The sequence below is a fragment of the Festucalex cinctus genome, chromosome 2, assembly GCF_051991245.1.
Source record: "Festucalex cinctus isolate MCC-2025b chromosome 2, RoL_Fcin_1.0, whole genome shotgun sequence".
Taxonomy (NCBI): domain Eukaryota; kingdom Metazoa; phylum Chordata; class Actinopteri; order Syngnathiformes; family Syngnathidae; genus Festucalex; species Festucalex cinctus.
In genome coordinates, this window is record NC_135412.1 from 32,066,459 (window position 1) to 32,090,187 (window position 23,729).

Genomic DNA, 23,729 nt, shown 5'->3' on the forward strand with positions numbered 1-23,729 from the left:
CCCGTAAACGCCTTTTATTGTGATTGGCCAGAGATGCCACAAGATGGCAGCGAAACACTAATCAGCCCCTCAAAGTTTTCATGTACTATTCTACCGGCAGATGGCGATATATGTTTTTAAGGAAACCTTTGTTTCTTTTAAAAGGCACGAACAATCAGGCCAATGAATTTTTATTTTGCTTTCCATGTTGTGCAGTGTTTGACCTGTAGATGGCGATAGAAGTACATGACTTTTATGCTGCTCTTGTGCAGTCAAGTCATGGTTCCACAATGTGCGCCGTAAACCTTCTACTCACCTCATTTAATGTTTTTAATCATTAATGCACATTCGACTTTACCCATAAATAAATGTATTTTCAATCATGAAAATCACTTTTCAGTATATTTGAGCTTTTTGTTTTGTATTTCGTGAAAACCAGTCTGCAAATGACTTTTTTTTTTTTTTTTTTTTTTTTTTTACGGATCAACTGTAGGGGGCACTGCCTGTTCATCTTCATCATCAGAGAGGGAGAGCGAGCGCGAGCGAGCGAGAGATTCCATTTCCATTCGATTTTTAATCTAACTGTGAAATTCAAAAGTAAAAGGCAGTGTGTGTGTGTTTTATGTTTTTCTCCTCAGGTGGCTCTGTGAAAGGCTGTGCACTGCTGCATTAACTCCGAGTTTCATCACCACACTTTAATCAAAAAACAAAAATGACCACTGGGCAGAGAAATGTTGCTTGATGTATGATATTGATTATGTCTGATAGGAGAGAAGGAAAATTGCAGGGGGGGAAAAAAGGTACATTGGACAGCATCTTACTATACAGTACCTAACAACCCATGGGCTAAAACTCTCATACATCCAGCACGTGCGGAAATCTACTTGTTTTTTCTCAGTCACTTTGGTGCATTTCTCAGACCACAATTGAAACTGTCTGTCTTCACGTCATAGTGTCATTTATGCATTTCAAAAGGAGTTTCTCATTTATTTGAACAAGTTGCAAATACCTTTTTACATCCATCCAAATGATTATATACAATTATCTGGTGTTTTGATATTTTCAATGGCCTATGTCATATTCATTATATTCTGTTAAAAAAGGTCTCTGCTGAATTGTCTCCCATGGCATAACATTCTGGCATTAGTTCATCAGAAACTCTATGTCAAGCAAAATTTTATACATTTCCATTTGACTATTTTTATCACATGAACCTTGATTTTGTCTAACAAAGCATCAAATCAGTCAATGATCAGCCAGTTTATGGAAATAGCTCATTTGCAAGGGAAGATATACTTTGTGATGTGGCTGAGAATTTGTGGCCCCAAAGCCAGTAACTCCAGGTGAAGGAGACTATTGTAATTGCTATGTCATTTCATGTGCAGTTTTCCCCAAGTAGACTTGTACTATGTTTAAATTTGTACTTTTGATTTTGTTGTTCATTTGGCTATGCAGTTAGTTGTTTCTGTAACGCAATGAGTCAACAAATTGCAGGTCAAACAGTACAAACATGTCAGTCTTGTTCAGACTCTTGCAATCACTCTTCCAAATACACTAAGGTGTAACTTACAATTTAGAAAAATGGTCATCAAAACATAAACTGCACTTTACATCAAAACATCCCTCCAGAATACATTGTTATCGACAACATGACTAAGCAATTGTATTGCCTTATCCATACACAATAAGAAAAAAAAGACACTGACATGTTCAATGACAGCGATATTGACTTTTGAGAGATGTATAAAGAATTTTGAGGAAGAAAATGGCTTTTGCAGGGGATCCTTGATATTTTGCTAGTTGTACATATTGTTTTGAAAAATTACTGTTTTGCAAATTTTGAGAATGATTCAAGAAATGTACCAACGCAACTGAGAAAAAATATGAGTTAAAATGTAAAATGGGATTAGGTTTGAACACCAAAGTTTTAAATGAATGTGTTGGGATGCAGAGACACAAACAAAATTGCCCCAAATACTTTAGACGTTTTATTACAGACAAAAAAAAAAAAAAGAAAAAAAAGAAAACAAAGGAATATTTGTAACACAAAATGAATCCAATGCTGGTCCAGTGGTATTGTATCAACAATTTCAGAAAAATATTTTAATAGCCCATGTTATAATATTATGATAATAATAATGATAATAATGATAATAATAATAATAATACTAATACTAATAATAATAATAATAATAATAATGCACCCTGATGAAAAAAGCCAGCATGTTACTTCTTTATTATTTCTAAAGCAATGTGAAACCTCCCAACCAAATGAAATAGACCAAGCTTTTTGTAAAAGCAATATTCGTCAAAACAAAATGGGTCTCTGGTGTGACAAAGTAAAGAAGTACATTTGGCAGGCTTTATACACAAAACTGAATTATATACCCCGATGTCCGTTCCTCTTAATATCCTGCTACAGTGAAAACCAAAGGATCTTTTTTAAATTCTTCACAAAAGATGATAAAGATGAGTTCAACACAATTCTAAAACACCTAATAAAACTAGTCAAAACTTCAAAACCCCACTGTTTTTTTTTCTTTAGTTAACATTTCACATTTAGCTTCTTTTTTTGTTGTTGTTGTTTAATTGACCTGTACAAGTGGTGCTGGGACAAAAGGAAGGTGGGGGAGGATGAAAAGGGTTTGAAATCTTCCACCTCTGCACTCTGGCAATGTCCTGAGGTCACGTGACGAGAGTCGACGCTCCTTACGATCGGCAGGGAGATGGCGATTGCTTTTTTCTTTTTTTGGATCTCCTCCTCCTCCTCTTGCTTGTAACACATTTTTTTAGTGTGTGTATTCCCTCACCACATAATCCAATGAAAAGAAACTCAAGACAGCAAGGGGCTGCTGCTAAATACACACATAAGAAGGATCTGTTTTTTTTTTTTTTGGTGGTATTTACAATCTCTGTGAGAAATAAAGGAAGTTAGAAAGTCCTTCATTTGGGGCAAAGATGGGTTTTGCAAACATCTCGTGTTTGCGGCGAGCTTGAAAATGTCCTGAAGTACATCCACCCCTGCTGAGGTGACTAATTTGGAGAGCCTTACTCTTTGAGGATGCTTAGAGCACGTCAACCCCACCCATGAGGAGGCAAAGAGAAAGCATCTTGAGGAAATTCAAAACAAAACGAGATTTTTTTTTTGTCTTTCTTTCCAGTATGCTGGCAGAAGCTCATAGCTCACTGCCCCCGCAAGAAAATGAAAAGTTCGCTGATGAGAGAAAGGAAGAGAGAGAGAGAGAGAGAGAGAGAGAGAGAGAGAGAGAGAGAGAGAGAGAGAGAGAGAGAGAGAGACAGAAGAGAAAAGTGCCTCAGGCATGTGGCTGATCTAAGTGCTTGGCGAATAGGTGAAGATGCTGGAGCAGTCTTTGGGACTTTTAAAATCCGACAACAAGACGAAGAAGAAGAAAGCAAAACGGTGTCGAAGCAGATATATTGATGATGTTCTGGTGGAAATCTCCCTGGAGTCACACGTGTGGTGGTCTTTCAACTTCAAGTGAGGTAGAGAGGCTTGTCCCGAGCTCCCATGCCACTGCTGAAGAAGAGCAAACCTGACGTTAACTTCATACTACTAAGACCTGCATACATGGCAACATCACTAGGAGTGTGATAAATTGTGATACTTTGGCTCACGATCGATTATCGATACGCCTACGCAAGTATCGCGATATTTGTAGTTAATACGCAGCCGCTATAACGGCTCCATTATTACTTATTGAGCAATTACTGGGCGGGCCACTAGGGGGAGCGCCTCAGAGTGGCGGGGAAATGTACAGAAGTCTTCAGGCGAAGAAGACTCATGTGCTTACTTTTACTTGTGTATGACATTTATCTGTCAAGCAGCTGACTCAGTTTTGCATGTTTGTGTATTATATCTTCATTTTTATGGTTTTAAAACATTTTATTTTTCAGCTTTTTAAAACACACAATTTCTGAGGAATATGAATATTGATTTAATTGGATTTAATATTTAAGTACTTTTATTTATTTACATTTGCAATGTTACAAAAATTGTGTCACAGTTTATAAAATGAAACAAATGACCATGTGACTGAATGACATGTTGCATGACAATAATGATTAAGAAAGGCACAAATTTGTTCACAGAAAGTTCTCTCTGTTAAGAAGACATTTGTATTTATTTTAAAAAATACACTAAACTACTCACTGTGAAGAAGACACTACTTTTAATATTGTGTTTCAGTGATGGTACAAAAAGAAACGATTTTATCATTAAAAAATAAACATCACTTTATGTCTGGAGTAGTTTTATCGTAGATTCTCGTGGAATTATTACCTAACCAATATATCGATAATGGCTATCGTGAGCATTGAATCGCATATCGTATCGTATTGTGAGGTACGCAGAGGTTCCCACCCCGAAACATCACTGTATGCTAAGCGTACATTATGATGTATTCATTGAATGCATTTATTATTATACTGACACTAGTGTCAAAATACTACCAACTATGATGCAGTAAAGTTCTAAGGAACATTTAAATGTACATATTGTGCGTATTGTCATAACGTTATGGCTTGTTTGCACTGTACATGCACCGCACGTCTTAGGAAGCTTATAACACAACCAGAAAATTGATCATGTTATCCATCCATCCATTTTCTGTAATGCTTATCTTGCTGATGGGAGGCTTTTGCCCATCCCAACTGATGTCAGGAGATAACCAGAGCAACATATTGAGACACTCACACTCACATTCATTGTCACCGAACTGGAACTGGGGAAGCGAGTCAGGATGTTTCTTAATGAGGGCTGGGTATTGCCGCCAACCTCACGATACGATACGTATCACGATGCAGGGGTCACGATACGATACGTATCGCGATACAAATGTATCCCAATACATGCGATACGTATCCCGATATTTTATATTAATTTACTTGCATTTTATAATAAACGTCATATGTATACCTAAAGGATATGTTTATTATGCTGGGTGACAAAAATCTTTTTGTCCGTAGCTCTTCTGGTTTACCAACAAGCGGCATGCCTGGTCTAAATGTGAATGCACTGCAGAGCAAGGAGCAGTTTTCACAAACACACCGGGGAAATTTACTAATAGGCATGAGCCGATATGAGCAAAAATATCAAAATATTAAAATTACAGCTCTAAAATGTGCTTATTTTAAATATTTGGGAAATAAAAACAGCATTTTTTTCATGTAACACATTCTATTTCGTTTTTTAAACCGAATATAAGAAAATTGGTACATTAAGACATGTGCCATGTTAAGTTTATAAGTAAATAAATATTGATATTCTTCTTTGCTTTCATTTATCTTAGCAAGACACAGTCCAATCACTGGTGAGCTATTTTTGCATTAATTGAAGGCAATTAACCTCAAAGACGCTGCTGGTTTTTATTTTTTAGGTACAATGCAAGCTGCAAAGGCAAACGTTAACTGCCTATTTAAAGTTAACGAGCAATATCGATTCTGACGGCTGCGTATCGATACGTGTATTGTAATGAGGCCCGCAACGATATATTGCCATATTGATTTTTTGAGCACACCCCTATTCTTAATCCAACTCAGGTTAGTAAAATTATATTGTGATTGTGAACAATCAACTAGAATACATACATATATATATATATATATATATATATATATATATATATATATATATATATATATATATATATATATATATATATATATATATATATATATATATATATAATATTTTATGTTTATAAAAACAATATGCTGGCAATTGGCTCTTTTTTTTTCTTTGCCACTGAATGGGAGTGGTGCAGTTAGCGTTAGTCCTCATAGTGGAATGGTTGCCATTATATTTCTGGTTATCACGCCATAGCCAATGGAATCAGCAGCTAGATGAGCATGATAATTCTGATTATCTTAGGAGACTTCTAACTTGAAGTGCCAAATGCAAAAATCTTCCTTCGATTTCTGTTCCTAGCGACAGAGGGCCCTTCAAAGCGTCAACAAGCTATTCAGAGCAGGAGAACATTCAAGCAAATACTCAATGTGCCTTAAAGAGCAGCAGACGTGATTTGACTCAGACATGATCCCATTTGACATACAACTACAAAATGGGCTCCAAGTGGAGGAGCCGCCGACTTCCCGCTCCTCCGCATCTCGGCATAAGCGAAGTCGAGTTTCAGGTGTGAGACAAAACGAGGGCCCTCTTGCAGCCGCTTGAATGGCACGATTCGATAAGGCAACGTGCTAAACGAAACACCGGCAGTGTTAATTGGATGTCAGGGCTGCTAATGGCGTTATACTGCTGCAAGGTGCCACTTTGGAGGAGGCGCGTTGCTTTCAACAGGAAAATCAGGAGTGTGTTATTAGTTTTTTTAAGTCGGGCCGTGTGACAGTAAAGAGGCATACAGCAACTCATTTGGAAAATTGTCATTTGGTGCCGTGTTGAGCTGACCTGCAAGGGTTGGATCCACAATCCCTGTTGCAGTATTCGCTATCCCAGTCTGGGTTCTGGCCATGCACTGGGTTCGGGGCCCCTGGAGACTGTGAGCCCCCCACACTGTTCTGGTACTCAGCCTGAATATGGGAAAACCCCTGAGGGTCAAAAGTTCGATTTAGTCAAAATGAATTTGAAGATCTTTCACTGACACTAAATGGACAGGAAATGTTGATTGATCAGGCAGTAAATGAAGCATCGGATGAAATTCCACACCCACCTGTTGGCTGAGAGGCGGGGAATGCAAAGGTGCCTGGAGCCCCATTTGGTGTGAGATGATTGGCTGCGACTGCTGCATGCGGATTGGCTGGTTGAGCAGGGAGCTCTGGTGCAGGGAGAGCTGGGCATGCGGGTGCAGGGGCGGGCTGATCTGGAAGGGGGCAGGGGGCGAGGCACTCATGCTGGGCGGCAGCATCTGCGATTGGCTGAGAGTGGAGGCCAGGCTGTGGCGCGGCGGCCCCGCGTAGCTCTGGAGGTCCGACAGGGGGAAGGAGCCCGATGGGCCCAGGTAGGGTGACGAGGGCTGAGGACTGTACAGGGGCTGCTTTGGGGGAAGCAGGTGGGAGGGCTGGCTTGTCTGCTGGGCACTTTTTGGCTCTGGGTCATTGTATGTCTGGAGATAAGACATCAAAATTAGTTTCATATAATCACATGCATATAAGGGGACGACTACCCCAAAATGTTCTTTACAATATGTTGTACTTGTATATACCCCCACGAGTCTAACCACGGTATTCTGATTAATCTTCATTGATGGAATATGAGTTAAGCAGCAAAATCTAGCTGTTTTTATCCATCTCAGGGGGCGGCCATTTTGATATTTGCTGTCGACTGAAAATGACATCACAGTTGCTCAGTAGTGACCAATCACGGCTCAGCTTTTTTCAGCACCTCTTTTCTGAAGCTGAGCCCAGTGCAACTCTGATGCCATTTTCAGTCAACAACAACTGGCAAAATGGCCGCCCCCTGAGATGGATAAAAATGGCTGGATTTTGCTGCTTAACATATCCCACAAACGCAGTATTAATCAGAATGCCATGTTTCGGCTAGTAGGGCTGCATAAGACATATTATTGTCAGAAGATTTCTGGGTTTACTTCCTCTTTAAACACTATAAAATTCTGTCTTAAAATATTTGTGATTGACTGGCAACCAGTCCAGTGTGCAACCCGCCTTTCGCCAAATGCTGGAATAGGCTCCATAGCCTTCTATCGAAAATAGATGCATGTATATTGAAATATTTGACTTATAGTGGATAGAAAAGTCAACATAGTTCTAGTGTTAATTTTATCCGCCATTTTTACACAGTTTTAGTCCAGTTTCAATCACACTTATTTCTTATAATAATTCGTCAACATCATCCCGTTTTTATTTAGTCAATTTTTAGATGACTATAAATCTAGCATTTTAGTCTTTATTTTAGTCCAAGAAAACATAATTTTATGTTCTGAAGGTTGGATTCCAAAGCGCAGACACAAAGAAGATTTTAACTATTTATTCACATCAAGAGGCATGGAACAAACACGACTAGACGAGAAACAAAGAGAGTTGCACAGAGGACAATGGTAACAGAAGTAATAATTCGACAAAGACACACACTTCTCAGGAGGCTTATATAGACAAGGAATCGATCTGATTGGTTGTGGCTAGACATGTGGGTAACAGGACTGACATGGAATTATCTGATTGGCTGTTGACCAGGTAAAGGGATTAAAGATTCTTGACATCACATAGCCCTTGACATCACATAACATCACATAGCCTAAAACCAGTTGAAACTAGATGCTAGTTACATCAGTTCAAAACAGACACTTGTTACATCAGTACATAACAGACACTTGACCTCACGGTCATGAACCCAACTTAGCAGGTCATGAACTCAAACTTAACCCTGACGTGACCCCAGGCATGACAATACACAAGTACAGTATATCAATGGGTGGCTATTATTGCTCCATGCTATGGAGCTAGTAAGTTAGCCAGCATTAGTTAGTGGTCAGAGTAACATTACTGTTGGATTAATGTCTCTCTGTCACGTGTTTGGGCATGTTGCACTCGCAAGCTGCAGATTTGAAAGGGGGTGTGTCACTTTGTGCCATGTGGCAGTGTCACAGTGACAGATTAGCAGAGACAAGATTTTACAAAATCATATTTTCTTTTCGTTTTTGTTCACAAACTAAAATGTCCATAGATTTAGTCCAGTTTTTATTAAGTGAAGTTTTTGTCTCGTCTTCATTAGTGAACGGAAATGCATATTGATTTAGGCCCAGTTATTGTTTATTGTTTTAGTCTAGTTTTAGTCCGGTGAAAAATGTGCGTTGACAAAAATATTTTTGTTTAGCTTTTGTTGATGAAATTAACACTACCTTGTTCAAATGGCAGGTTTTTATGATATAAAATTAAGAGTAAGAGAAATAATTACACCATTTCATTTCACCACCACTAATGTGAACCCCCCCCCCCCCCCCCCCCCCGAAATCCTTTATTGATGGGAAATAAAAATAAACAACTGACATAATGTAGTTGCAGTTGTGTGCAAACCTTTTTCAACTGTGTATTTGGTTGTGTTCAGAACCAACTAACTAACTAACTAACTAACTAATGGTTCTGCAAATTACTTGGAGAAAAACCACACAAGCACAGTGACAACATGCAAACCCTACACAAAAACGAAACGAAACGAAACGAAACAAAACAAAACAAAACAAACCAAACCAAACACCTGAGATTCATATCCCTATGGTCACAACTGTGAGGCAGACATGCTAACCACTAGTCCACAATGCAGCAACTCCAAAATGAATCTCAACTTAATTTTCAATCGATCTTGGGCTTGACAGCTTTCGCATTGTATGTTCTATGCCCTCATTGTACTATGTGTGATGAATGAATGGGCAGATGAAATTTGATGTTTAGCAAGAGCTGCAGTGCAAGGCGGTGCACAAAACTCTCACAAACTGCACCAAACAAAAAACTTGGTGACTTGACCTTTCTCATTGTGGGTGCTATGAACAAGTGTAGCACCCACAGGGCGCCCCGCTTCCGCCCTTTTATGATGAGCTGTCACACTGCTCATCTCCAGCCATCAGTGTTGATTAGACGCTAATGGAGCCCATTTGTATGAATAGATCTGAGTGTGGGGGTAATGATCAATAGACACCTTGACAGAGATGGGAGAAGAATTCACACACACGCATGTAGACACACACAGAAAGAAAGGCAGAGAAATGAGGCTGTTTGCTTGCAGAACAAATGGAATGACAAAAGGAATCTTCCTGGCACTATGTTGTGTTGTTAATACAAGACGGCACTAAACAATGCGATTCTAAGCCCTCCTCCTCCTCCTCGCTCTTCTTTATTCCACCGTTTCTTTAATTCATTCTTGGGTCACGCAAATGCTACTCATACGAATTAACAAGAAACTAAAAATAGATGATCAAAGATCTGATTCTTGACATTCTGTTGTCGGCACATGCAAGAGAGTAATGTGCTTTATATCCTTAATCCATCATACTGTAGCTGTTACAGTCATATGCTTGCAATATGATTGGTTGACCCCTCCCCCAGTATCTCACTATTGCATGTACAATAGACCCCCCCCTCCCTTACATCCGCACCCAAAGGAAATCAGGTATTGTTCCAATATGGATGGTTCTTTTTGCATCTAATGCCCAACCCCTCACCCTCTCCACCACAGAGGCCCCTCCCAGCCCATTAGCGGGGCTTTTCCATCCAATCCATCATCAGTCTAAGCCGGTGCCTGTGTGTCATAAGCGTTACCTTGGAAACCAGACTGGCTCTGTACGCTGCCAAGGCTTTCAGGTACTCCTTCTTTGCCGCCTCAGTTTTCCTCTTGTAAGCCTGAGAAGAAAGGTGAAAATCAAAACATGCGGCTCCAGGTGAGACGAGGGCTTGACACGCGCGCACACACACACCCTTAATGTTTCCCTTTCCATTAGAGCCAATGGCACAGAACATTTTTATTTCCTCACTGCAGCACTAATACTGCCTCATCTCAATGTGTCTCCCTCCATTGTAGAAACACATCATTTCCATTCCAATCCAGCCCGAGAAATGAACTGGAACTTCTTTTCAGCTCCCAAATAACAGTCCTATCAGCACGCTGACATTACACACCCACTGGACGAGATTGTTGCAGCAGTACAGTCCGTAAGGAGGAATTCCACTGCCCTCCTTGTTATTACAGCAACAACTTTAGTTGATATCGGCTTGATTGTAAATGTAGACGTATGCACAGGTTTTATACTACCTGGGTACGATGTACTGCAGCAGATTGAATAGCCTACTGTATTATAGAGATAGAGGTTATATAACTGAAAGGGGGAGAAATATTGCAGCAATTGCTTGTGCTGTTGGCTCTTCTACCCGAATCTACTTCTTTTATTCCAAGAGGGGTGTTATTTTTCATAACAGAACAATTAGTATTACCAAAACAGTCTTTCAATGAAAATAATAAAATAAAAGAACACGGCAACCATCAATAATTTGGATTAAGTATACAGTTATGCATAAGTTTGCATACCCATAGAGTATTTATTGTACGTAGACTTCTATATACACACACACACACAATACACAGCGAGAGTAATTTCTTTATTATATTAATAATAATAATAATAAAAAAATCAATTGGTTTCCCAGTTCTGTACTGTAAAGGGTCTATTTGGTGGTACAGTATTTTCCCCAGTATTATAGTACATTATATGAATGTTTTTGTGATAATAGAGATGAAGCGGTACGATTCAATGAGTGTAATATATAATAATATAAATGATGGCTATCTTTTTAAAATGTATTTTGGTGGTTCAATGTTTCAACTTCACCTGTTTGAAATAGATGAATAAGAAACAGATGAATAAAAACACCATAAAGTCACTTGAATAAAAGAATAGCTGTATTATAGTGTACACAATATTATAATATCCTTTCTTAAAAGCAAAGCTTAATCATGACATGAAGCAAGAGAAGCCAACAGCTCTGTTTTGGATTTGAATGGCTTCAAGGTAAAACATGATGACCTCCTACTTACTGTAGCAGAGCAGCGATGATGTTGAATAGCGACAAAAGCATAAGGCTGCTTGTCATGAAAATGGGGATTGTCAAGATGCCCTTCAGCTACACAAAAGACAAGGTGGACTGATTTTATATTCTTGGTAGGATCAAAATCATAAAGAGAGTGGACTAGAGGCTGCGGCGGCTGCACCGTACAAAATACATTTGCCGACTTTATTTTTATTTTTTTATTTTTTCATGATTCTCCAGTTAAATTACATGCGGGCGTGATGCTCGGTGTGCAGTGGAGTGGACCTTAGATAACACAAGGAAGGTTGTTTTTGCACAATATACCCTACTAGTTTAAAAAAAAAAAACAAACTGTATAAGAAATAACCAACATTTTGCATTTTTTGATTCACATTTGATGCTACTTGTGATTTGGTTTTACATGCGTAAAAACAAATATTGGATTGTTTGCTTTGGCAGCGAGCCTGCTGGCTGCTACATTATAACAAAACAACGAGAAAATGGGCAAGAAACAAAAAAAGAGAGCAATTCAATCATCATCTGTGATTCAAATTTTGAACACACACTACCCAACACTTCAGCCGGGTTCGTCCGTGTGGCTTGGTGAGCGCTGGGCCTTTTACATTACATTACATCCACATTGCAAAGCAACCCAACTCTCCAGGTGTATTATGCTGTATACTCCCCCCAAATATCCAAAGTAACCCGTAAAAAGTCCAGCTTCATTAACTTGGACTGTTTTATTGCTGCCGCCGCCCTTCTGCTTCCTCTTCATTGAGCGGAATTAAATTTGGAAAGAAAATCATTTTAATGAGAGTCAAGGGAGTGGGGGATAAACGGATGGATTATCTTAAGAAAGAGGAAAAACTTGCTCATTAAGGTGAGTGTTATCTCACAGCAATGTTCTGATAATTACACAGTGGATAATGCCTGCTGCTCACATCCAACAACATTCTTTCTTTTGTTACTAGAACGAAGCATCATGTTCTTAATGATTAATGTTAGAGTGAAAGATGATCTAATTGTGAACTCATAACCTCAGCTGTTTACAAATATTCAAACTGCTGTACTGGTTTCCTTAATTAAGCAAACCACCGCTGCATGTGAGGCATGGGAATGCTAGAAATATTTAGCAATTTTTGAGAATTTTGTCACCATATGTACACGCCCCAGATGGTGATAGAGTTCATCACAACAACATCCAGAGTGCATTTTTATTTAGCCCCAAACAGTACACAGTCTGAATGGACACCAAAGATACAAAAACATTATTTTTTTTAAATTATTGCTATATATACAGGTGCTTCTCATAAAATTAGAATATCCTCGAAAAAGTTGAATAATTTCCATAATTCCATTAAAAAAGTCAAACTTTGATAGATAATAGCTTCAGGGCCCACAATTTAAGTGATTTCAAGTATTTATTTGTTTATCTTTACATTATTTGGGCCTCCAGCTCTTAAAACCCACAAAAACATGATTTCAAAAAATTAGAATACTGTGAAGAAATCAACATGCATACTTCCCAGTATTTTACATGGAAAAAGGGATTTTCAAAACAATATGTCAATCTTCAGTCCGTGGTTGGGAATCCCTTTGCCTTTATCCCTGCTTAGATGTGCCGTGGCATTGCCTGGGGGTCCTGGAAGACCTGGTTTACTTGATGCATGCTGTCAGCTCTTTGTTTTTGGGTCTGGTGGCCCTCATTTTCCTCTTAATGATACTGTATTGTGGCCCTCGTCTTCCTCTTGTAATACAGTACTTGCAAGAGGAAAATCACTTACCGTATTTTCACGACTATAAGGCGCACTTAAAAGCCTTCAATTTTTTCAAAAGCTGACCATGCGCCTTATAATCCAGTGCGCCTTATATATGGATCAATATTGAGCCGCAACAGGTCTCGCTGTCAAGACGCTATCGGTGACCCTGTACGATCGGTGACGCGCATGCGCAGAAGATCCCGCCATCTTGGATCACTAGCTAATACTAATACTTTACCTCAGAGAAAATAACAAAACAGCTGTTTATTCATTTTGTGAGTGAATGGAGTTGTCAGAAAGCTGGTTTAATTATTAATAAAGTTTGACTGACCTATCTGACTGTTTTGTTGACATTCCCTTTAGCGCAGCACCATCTAATGGATGCATAACGTAAACCCAGCCTTTACTGTAGCGCCTTATATATAGAAAGAGTTTTAAAATATGTAATTCATTGAAGGTGCGCGTTATAATGCGGTCTGCCTTATCTATGGAAAAAGTTTTAAAATATGTCATTCATTGAAGGTGCGCCTCATAATGCGGTGCGTCTTATAGTGCGGAAAATACGGTTAATTGTGGGCTCTGAATCTATAATCTATCAAAGTTTGACTTTTTGAATGGAATTAGGAAAATGATTCAACTTTTCGGGGATATTCTAATTTTTTGACAAGCACCTGTAGACTTGTTTAGAATTTTAATGTATATAGATGACTTTCTTCTGTTTAAAATTTGAAATATTAAGATTTCAGTTGTGGAGAAAAAAAAATACTCTCAAAGAGGATTAAATAAAACTTGATAAATCATTGTTCCAATTGTATACATATATGAAAGCGTTATCAACATACACTTCCGCATATCTACTGTAGTCTGTACCTGCTTCTGTTCCTCTCCTAGGCTGTCCCACATGGAGGCCACAATCTTGGAGACGTCTCCAAAGGTGGCGTTGGGGTTCTGACCCTTAATGGCTGCTTGGGTATCTCGGAAGAAGAGCGCATAGGCCGAGACGGGTTTCTGTGGCTCGTTGGGATCCTTCTTCTTCTTCTTCTTTTGCGGTTTGGGTTTGGGCTTCATCATTTCTGCCGAGGACCGCTTGTCGTTGCTTATCTGTGAGGGGACAACAGGTCGGGAAGCAGCTATTAAATCAGGTGATCACAATAACTGTTTACATCAGGTTGGAAGCGAGTTGAAGTACAGAATGAGTTTATAAACACATTGCATTGACTTGGTGGCGATATGCGGATGATTGTTGTGTATCAAGGTGAACTGCAGCACAAGTCTCTAAAAGCAGCAGAGCGAGGATGAAAAAAGGACACATTCTGTTTCTGTGTAGTGCGGCCAGAGTTTCTTCTAAGAAGAGGGAACAGATCGATTTACGAACTAACAGGACATCAGTCCGACTGCTTAGCCTCTGGGGTGTTAAAGAGCAAAACTGGCCAACAACAGAAATAACTTATAATCATCTTCAAAGCATAGTACTAGTAATCTTTCTCACGTTCAAATAAATCCCAGACATACCTTCACTTTGTGAGAAAAGACAGTGGGTGAACAAAACTGAAATCTCTACATTTAAAGGCTGTAATCACATGGTTTGTCTACAATAACACAGTGCAATCGCACTCCACTTTCAGGAGGCGTAAACTGCTCACATCCGCATGATGTGCAACATCCAATACACATGAATGCACTTTCATTTTCCGTGAGGGGGTTTAGACGGGGAGTCAAATCCAGGTCACCTGATTCTGGTTGTGATTCTGTATGAAAATTGCCTTCTTGGATGCAGAGAGAACACATCAAACACAGGAGATGGGGGGGCAAGAGGGAGAGGGAGAGAAAGGGGGGGGCAAGGGGGTGGGCGGCGAGAAAGCGCGAATATATTGCAAGGCAGGACGGTTAGGAAGTAGTGATAGCCTGATGCTGCCATTTGTATCAGAGCGAGATCAGTTAACCTGATTTCTTGATGGTTCTAAAAAAAGAAAAACATCTTTCTATCCATTAACATAACAGCAAATGTACCGTAATGGCACACTGCCCATTATGATAATCAAGCCAGTCTTGTGTGTGTTTTCTTTGTCATCAGGATCTCATTTAAGATCTCACAGGAAGAACAAAGAAGAAAACTGGTAGGTATCAAACGGCAACTTGAGGAAACATACATAAATCATACTGTTGCCATGACATTATTTTATTTGCATTTCGGGTCCGCCAACTGTTTTCATCTCATCAAATTATTCCAGATTTTTGGCTGATGTCAGTACTTTCTCTTGTAACAATTACGACTGACCCGTGATAAGATATTTTTGTAACTGCCATCGCTGCTTTTGGATTACACGATTATCTCCCTACAGCAAATGCACATTTGCAGCAGGTTTAAAGTCAAGTCTGTCTAAGTCTAAACAACAGCAGCCACTGTGTTTCTTCTTTAACTGTCAAAATAAAAACAGGAAATGATTGCCTTTGAAACTCAATTTTTTTTCCCAGCCAAATAAGTTGTAAACAGCTCTACACAGCATGAAATTAACTAATCAAAATTCAAGGTCCGGGAGGGCAATTGGTGGGAAAAGGAGACAAAAAAAAGTGTTGAAATGAAATGAATAGATGTTCCCATTCAGGGTGACATGAAGACTTCGCTTGCCTATTTCACATACAGCTTCCAGGTAATATTCATTTCTTGTGTGCAAGTATGCCTCGTTTCATTAAAACATAATCAGCCCTCACTTCCAGGCAATGAGGCAGAAGACAGGCATTAGATATGACATCTGTTCCATCCAAGCCTTTGAAGTGAAAAGAGACTAAAATGAAGGTAGGCAAAATTGAACTAGCAAAATGGGGGTGGGGGGCAAAATGCAGCTACAATATTTCCAGGAAAATTCACATGTATTTGTACTCCGGAGAGCATGATGACAAGAGCATGCAACAACATGCAATCAACTAGACGACGGAACAATGGACACATGCTTTCATTTCCTCTCTTGCTTCGCCTCTTTTATTGTACAAATGGTGATGAAATTACATTGAAAATGAAAGAACAAATAAGCACTCACAATACTGCGCCTCAAAAGAAACTAACCGGACTCACTACTGAAATAAAAGGTAAGTATGCACTTGCCTGTCTTGCTGATTGAATCTTTTGTTTGCTTGAATCACAAACATGTTCCTCATGCACCTTACTGGCTGGATAAAGCAATCTGTAAACCACTGTAGCGGTGTAACAGGCATTGAGCTTGCATATTTTACAGCTTCAACTTGAGTCATACTTAAACATAAAGAAAAAAAATGAATTGCTATGAACGCACAGTAATCATAAGAATTTACATTTTCCTGTACATTGTATGTGGTTGTTGACAGACACACTTTTTAAACATTTGTGTGTCCTGGCAGTGGTCATGTTGCACTTTTTAATTCTATCTATTAGATCTATTTCATTTTTACTGATTAGTCTGTGTTTTGCAAAATGTTGTCGTCACTAAGGGCATTTGAATTGTATTCAAGAGATTTGTTATTCCATTGTTGCTGCTATCCTGTCATCCAGGGAATATAAATCTAAATAGAGCTTTCCCTATGATAACCAGTAGGAGTCACTGTTGAAGTGATGTCCTGTTGATGGAAGGGCATAGATGTAAATCCTTACTTCACTGAGGGAGGAGGAGGCCACATTGTTTAATTAATATTACAACTGTAACTCTGATGATGATTATGACGATCATGTCAGTGGCGATGGGGGAGAAGTCCTCTTTATAGCTCATTGCCATTTCTATTTGAACCACACCTTGCAAGAATGTTCACACATTCAATCTAAGTAAATGTCATTCAGCATCAGAGCAGGCTATCATTTATATTTATCATCTACGGAGATCTATAATAGACCTGACAGACATTGTCAGACATTTTCTCGCAGTAAACCAGAGGACAAATTGTAGCTTGACAGATCAGATTGACGCTGTGGTTATAAATAAAAGTATTTTCACTTATTGTAGGTTGTTGCTGGGTAAGAGACCAACACCATGCTCCGTAAGGACAGTCAGTCTAAATATATATTGCAATCCACTTTCGAGTTTACCATCAAAAGACTGAACTATGGTGTCAGCCTCGGCTTGCTCATCCCATCAGCGTTTCTGTTGTCTGAGGGGAAGCGAGAGACGAAAAAGGGGGGGAGGTGGATGCTCCTGAGGAGGGTGGGGGTCGCTGTAATTCTGAATGGAGAGCACTGCATCGGCAAGACAAGATTAGAATTGACAGCCTGATAACTGCGTCACTATGAAAACAGCAGCGAGAAGGAGAAGGAGATGAAATGGGAAAGAAGAGAGGCAAAACGAAGGACGAGCTCAGACATGCAGGCTGACAGTTTAAAACGACGTGAAAATGAGGCTATACAAGCAGGTAACAGTGGGAGCCTGGCGACGAATGCGCTTGCTCAGTCACAGTCTTAATGTTCACTATGCATCATCATCATCATCATCATCATCGAATACAGAGAGCATCAGAGTGGAGATTGCTGTGCGCTGTATTGACTTGATAAAAACAAAAGTCTCTTTACACGGTGGCCATTGCAGCAAAGAATGTTGCAGACACAGTTTACATTGTGCTCAAAAACAATGACGATGAACACAACAATGGGCTCTAGTTTGAGTGGAGGCAACACTAAGGCGATGCATTATACATCCCTTTCATAAAAATAAACCTGCTCTGAATATGCACTGGCACGAATAAGATGATAAATGCATTATAATGCACACTTAAGAACTATATACAGTGGATACTACTAGAACAACGGCCTTGAAAAGTTGTATATGAGATCATACTTCCTCGATTTCTTTGTCACTGAACTGCCTACATGACTTTCCTTCTATAAAAACAACATGACACATTCTTGAAATAAAGAGCACACATTCCAAACAAAATTATAGCCGCCTGAGAGAGTTCCACGTTTGCTATACGGCACAGTGCAAGGCACAGTTACTGCCGTTTTTTATTTGACGGTCTGAAATCTGAGCACAACACAGTGGCCGCAAAAATTCCCACAGCGGAAGGAAAAAAGACGTGTTCATGGCATGTAAATGACTTGCAGTGCTTAGCTGCAAACAGTACAAACTCATAACAACTGTCAGTGATGACAAGAAATGATGATTCATGTCATACAGTTTAATTTACTGCTTGTGGAAGTCAGCGCGCTGTCTATCGGGAGTGCATTTTCACTCTCAGCAGTGACAACTCGCGGGACACAATGACAGGAAAAGATCACATCTAATTGTCTTCATTTGCCAACATTCCCTTGAGTCATCTGATTTCCAGATGCCAACAGCTGCTGAGCGCAATCGGAGAAGTGGGCCCGCAGGCAAGGTGTTAAACGTGAAAACACCAGTTGAAATGTTTATGAGGGCCATGCTACAGTATGTTTAGCTGGGGCACAGCTAGCAAGGATCCCAAAAAGCAGGAATGTGACTCACCAGCAAGTTGAGGCTGCAGTAGCAAAACTCTTATGTTGAAAGAACACTGTTGCACATCTCCCGAGAGAAGAAATATAATTTGTTTTTGCGAAGATTGGGAATGGAGATTATCCTGATTCAAACCCGGAACCTTTTGGCCATCTCTCTCTCTTCATGAACACAAGGTATTCTTTCGGAATGACAGAGTATTGATACCCAGCCTAGATACTGGACCAAAGAATGAGTCTGGTCACAGTCGCCATCAAGCGCATTTCTGAGGCGCGGCAAACAAACAAATATGTCTGACCTGTGCATGTGCATCTCTGATCCTGTACTGTACTCACATTCTTGAAGGGGAAATGTGCATGTAGCACTTCTCCCAGTATTACTGATGACATTTTCATTGGACAGACACAAAATAACGTGAAAATGGCGCAGAGAAATCAATGAGTAGCAACGTAAAATGGCTGCCAATGGCTTCACTTCTCGTGACAGTGAATAAGTGGCATTGTTAGTCCAATTCTTAAATAAGTCTGTGGTCTTGACACACGTCTTCTTTTGAAATAAATACTTCTATTGCCCTCAACTGCAGTAGTTTTAATGAATTTATGTATTTCTGGTCATTTAAAACTGATTTATTAATGCTGAATGAAACAATTTATCAGAGGATAGATGAACAAAGTTACTTTAGTTGTAATAAATAATCACTGTCGGTCTCATTAAGTGAAATTGGATGTTTTCCCAGGGCACACCTTCTCTCTCATGCCACATTAACGTGCCAAAACTTCAGTGGTTGGAAATTACATGATATAGTATGTCATGGAAAATCTTGATTCTGTGAGGAAATTCAAGTCTGTCTGACAAATATTTTGGGGAGTATTCATTCACGTTGAGCATTGAACTAGATAATCAGGATTGTGGTAGTTACATTGAATAACACACACAGATAGTAATGTTGCAAAGTCCTATGTTGTTATGTTTAACAAACATGAAGGGGCCTTGATTTTTGTCTTTAGACTGTTTATTCTCCTAATTCCGAATATGGTCTAATTTTTTAAGATATGTATCCAGGGACATCCTGCAAAAGCAAGTGTTGTACACTAGAGAGCATTTCCTCAACACTCCAAGCATGGAGTGTTGCAGTGCTCCAAGCAGCTGTTAGATGCACTCCAAGCCTTAGTGGGTTTATAAATAGATAAATGGCCATGGTTAAAGCAGCAGCAGCAGCAATGAGAATAATGCAATTTCAAAATGCCATATGTAATTTTTCGACCACTTGCACCACAAGATGTACCATGGAGGAAAAAGTGGGTTCCTGAAAAGTTACTCAGTGCAACAAAAATATCAGATGCATAATGAAAAAGAAATATCATGCATGCACGTGTAAATATCCAACCGCTGATGAAGATTATACATCGACTGTAATTTTCAGATTCAGGTTTGAAGAAAGCTAAATGAACACGTCATGAATATTGTAAGAAGCCATGTGGCTTATAGTTTGCTTTGATTACATGCATTTAGTGGTTATGTAGATATTCATTTTGTTTTTATGAACATCTGCAAGCAATATGAAGTACTATCAAGATTGCTTTTATATAATGTGGCCGACAAAAAAAGAAAAAAAAAAAAAGTGTAAACAAAGCTGTTTGATGCTTAAACCTTCTGACCATAAATGGAATACATCAGTTTTTAAAACTACACAACATGTGATCATCTACTTAAATGTCTCCCCACACAATCTTCACATTGTCCAAAATCTATATATCACTCCACATAGGAGACTTTTGGTGGTTTTCGACATATCTTGAAAATATACCATGCACTTTTCATCTGGAAGCTATTACAGGGCCATGTCAGAGCAGCCATCTGTAAGCAATGAGCAGGACTGCATGTCAAAGCCACCTCACAGATCTCTGAGCCCAAAGAAGCAGGCAATCATTCCGAGAGCAGCACTCATCAAATAAAAATACAGCCCAGCCCAAACAATCATCAACCGGAAGTGCAGAATTCATGCTTGTGGTTTTAAAATACAACGTTAGAGTTGGAATCTAGTATAGATAGTGGATTCAGTCCTCACGCTGTTCCTTTACGATATTCAGGTCCATTAGAATGTACAATGTGCCAATGAGATTGCGGCTGTTATTACCGTTGCAGATATTTTAATTCCGGCTTCAAACCAGAATCAAAGCAGAAGTCGGTGTGCATGATTTAATAGAGGGTGGAAAAAACATTGACAGCTCTGAGGATCTCCTCTCAGCCCTGGACTGACTTAATCAGCCTAAATTGCAAAGTCGAGACCCTTGTATTTGGTAATGTGGTCAAAACAGTGGCAAGTGAGAGCTAATTAGATTAACGGTAGTTTAACGAGCTGTTGGAGGGGTCCATGCAGATTGGATTTTAATAAATAGCGGCAAAAAGCATCTGCTGTGCACTTCCTGGCTCTGCTGGCATTCTAATTGGCCCCAGTGGGTTGCTGTAGCTCAGCGCTGCAGTCTGCAATTTAGAAGGGGAAAAGGCAAAAAGATGATTTTTTTCTCCCCCCGATCCAGGTAGAAATGAGACAGGAGCTTTATCACAGTTGAGATTTTATTAGCGGATATAAAACCAAAGATTTTGTCTAAGCACTCACATTGTGCATTTGGTGCATATTGCGTTTTTTCTGTGAGAGAGAATATTGGAAAGATCAAATGGAATAACCTTATCCTGCTGTTTGTTTTCAAACTAAAATGTCCCCATGATGAGGTCTTTGTAGAAGCAAAAAGCTACGACGGGGGAAAAAAAAAAACAATTAATCAAACATGAATGAGCGACCATAGCAGGGTTATTTCCATAGCAACAGCCCGAGGGGACAACTTGAACCCTTTAATGTGAGCTAGTGATGTCTCTTTGTAAACATCTGCGCAGCGGGGGGAGAAAGCCAATGAGAGAGCCTGGCAACAGAGGCATCACAGGGCAGCAACCTCTTGGTAGCGATCGAAGTTTCCATTATCTCGTGCTGAAAGGACCGAAAAGTGGTTTGCGTATTGCATGAGGTTAGCCTTTTAAATCATTACATGTTTAAAGAGCTGATAAAACAATATGTACATGATTAGTAACGAAAGTAGCGTCAAAGCTGCCCAAACACGTTTTGAGAGGATTCCTGGACCACATTGCGCAATGATGTACAGCCATCATCTCTTTTATGCTGCCGCTTTATGGAGCTGCCGATTAAAGTGGCTTTTGCAGCATCCAGCTGTGAGCAACAGTGAGCGTGTTAATGTGAAATGTAAAAATATTCATATCATAAAGGGATTCTGAGAAACTGATCCGAGCTTGCTTTTTCGTCAAAACATTCACAAGCATATTGCGAATACAGCCACCTACGTGCTGACTGTTAAATCATATCTGGAGCCTCTCATTCACTCTTCTTTTCTACTCACACCAACACAATATGAGAGGTGTCTGGGATGCTCCACCAAAATGATTTTCAAGCCCCCCCAGCAGAAAATCAGACCAGATAACTACATAATGTTACTTTAAATGTTGTGTTCTCATGTGTTCGTTTCTTTTTTCCTCTTTGACTCCAATGTATACCTCCAGCGGGCCTCCAAAGTCTTCAGACAGTGGCTTCCTGGTGGGAGTAGAATAAGATCAGGGGGGGCCGGTAAAGCTGAAATTAACTCATGGGACCCTACCATTATGCTCTGACTGACGAGCTGTGATCTATAAAATCGAGATCTACTTTTACAACTAAGCTCCGTTGTGTCTGTTGGTATGGTGGAGATGTAAAAACATACAGCACGTTGTTGTTTCCCTGTCATTATTCTACCACTCGGAAGCAGATGCTTGGTTGCTTTTATGTCTCTTTATAAATGCAGAGCGCAATTGTTGTTTCTGTCTGTCGGCTGCCAGGCCTTATTAGAGGCTGTTATTGGTTGCTATGCAGGTACAAGACTAGTTCATTAGTGTTTTTGGTTATCAAATTGTTCAGCTTCCTCCAATGCATGATGAGGATTTTAAAGAAATAAAACAAAAGAAGAAAAAAGAAATCCAGCACGCAGAGCAGCAGAACTGAACAGTATTTCAGTCAACCACAACATGTCCTAAATTTAAACTGTACAAAGACCAGTCAGCAAGTCCTCTGTAGTCAGTGGTTATTGGTTCTAGGTAAAGCGGGCACGGATAGCCCACGTCAGAAAGCTAGAAAACCAGATAACTACATATCGAACGCACAATTTCATCCTCCCTGCATCCAGAAACAGCAAAACCTTGATTATGTTTGTGTAAGCTGGCAGCAGGAAGCCGTCGCGTTCTCCCGTCCCAAACCTCAGAGGTTCCTTGGGCAAGAGTAATGGCTCCTCTGCGCTGGGCTGCGCCTTGCTATTGTAGAATCACAGGGCGGTTAATTGAAACAAATGACTCTAATAATGGGACATTATCCCCACAGGCTGACTTTGTGGCGGGCCTAATTAGCGTAGCGTCGCTGACGAGAAGGACGAGTCATCGCTCGGATCCCTCAAAGGAAGCCGCCAAGGCGGTGAGGGATTCTCCAACTTTAGGCACAAAAAGCGTGCGTGACGTACGCGCTCAGGAGAAGTGAGGTACACTAAACACTTTTCAAATGCTTACGTTATTGCCCGATGCATTTGATTATTGTTTTTTTGTTTTTTTTTAACAAAAATCCTGAAATCACAAGTAAAAGAATAGTAAAATAGATACAGTAAAAATATATTTGCTTGTATTCTAAATTAAAAATGATATAAATTTAATTAATGCTATTAGTGTTTTGTGGTTATGGTTTTAATTATTAATTCACTCCCAACCATTTTCACTTAAGTGTTTTCCTGGATTTTGACTGACTTTTCAAGGCCCGCGAAATATTATGTTCTATTGCTATAAAAATATGGAACATACCAAAAGAGAGATGAGTCTCTTCTATTATCAGGGAAAAAAAAAGAAGTATATTCCTATCCGTTTCCGCTTTGCAGCAATTAGCAATAGAACATAGCTAAGTTTCATCGTTTTTCTCAATTCTGCTTAGAACGGTGGGAAAACTGTGGGAGTTTTAACATGGCCTCGTTGA

At 39.5% G+C, this 23,729-nt stretch overlaps 1 protein-coding gene across 5 annotated transcripts in view; it reads right to left on the bottom strand.

The window, feature by feature from the left end:
• Positions 1-2,197: 2,197 nt before the first annotated feature.
• The window catches only part of LOC144014586 (TOX high mobility group box family member 2-like), a 111,882-nt gene continuing 90,350 nt past the window's right edge, over positions 2,198-23,729 (bottom strand). For all 5 annotated transcript variants that reach the window (XM_077514629.1, XM_077514627.1, XM_077514630.1 and 2 more), the window contains 5 exons: positions 14,118-14,348; positions 10,225-10,305; positions 6,666-7,058; positions 6,404-6,543; positions 2,198-3,517 (listed from right to left, as the gene is read on the bottom strand). In XM_077514629.1, the coding sequence (XP_077370755.1) occupies positions 3,475-3,517; positions 6,404-6,543; positions 6,666-7,058; positions 10,225-10,305; positions 14,118-14,348 (888 nt within the window). In that variant the 3' untranslated portion in view covers positions 2,198-3,474. The remainder of the gene's footprint in view (positions 3,518-6,403; positions 6,544-6,665; positions 7,059-10,224; positions 10,306-14,117; positions 14,349-23,729) is intronic.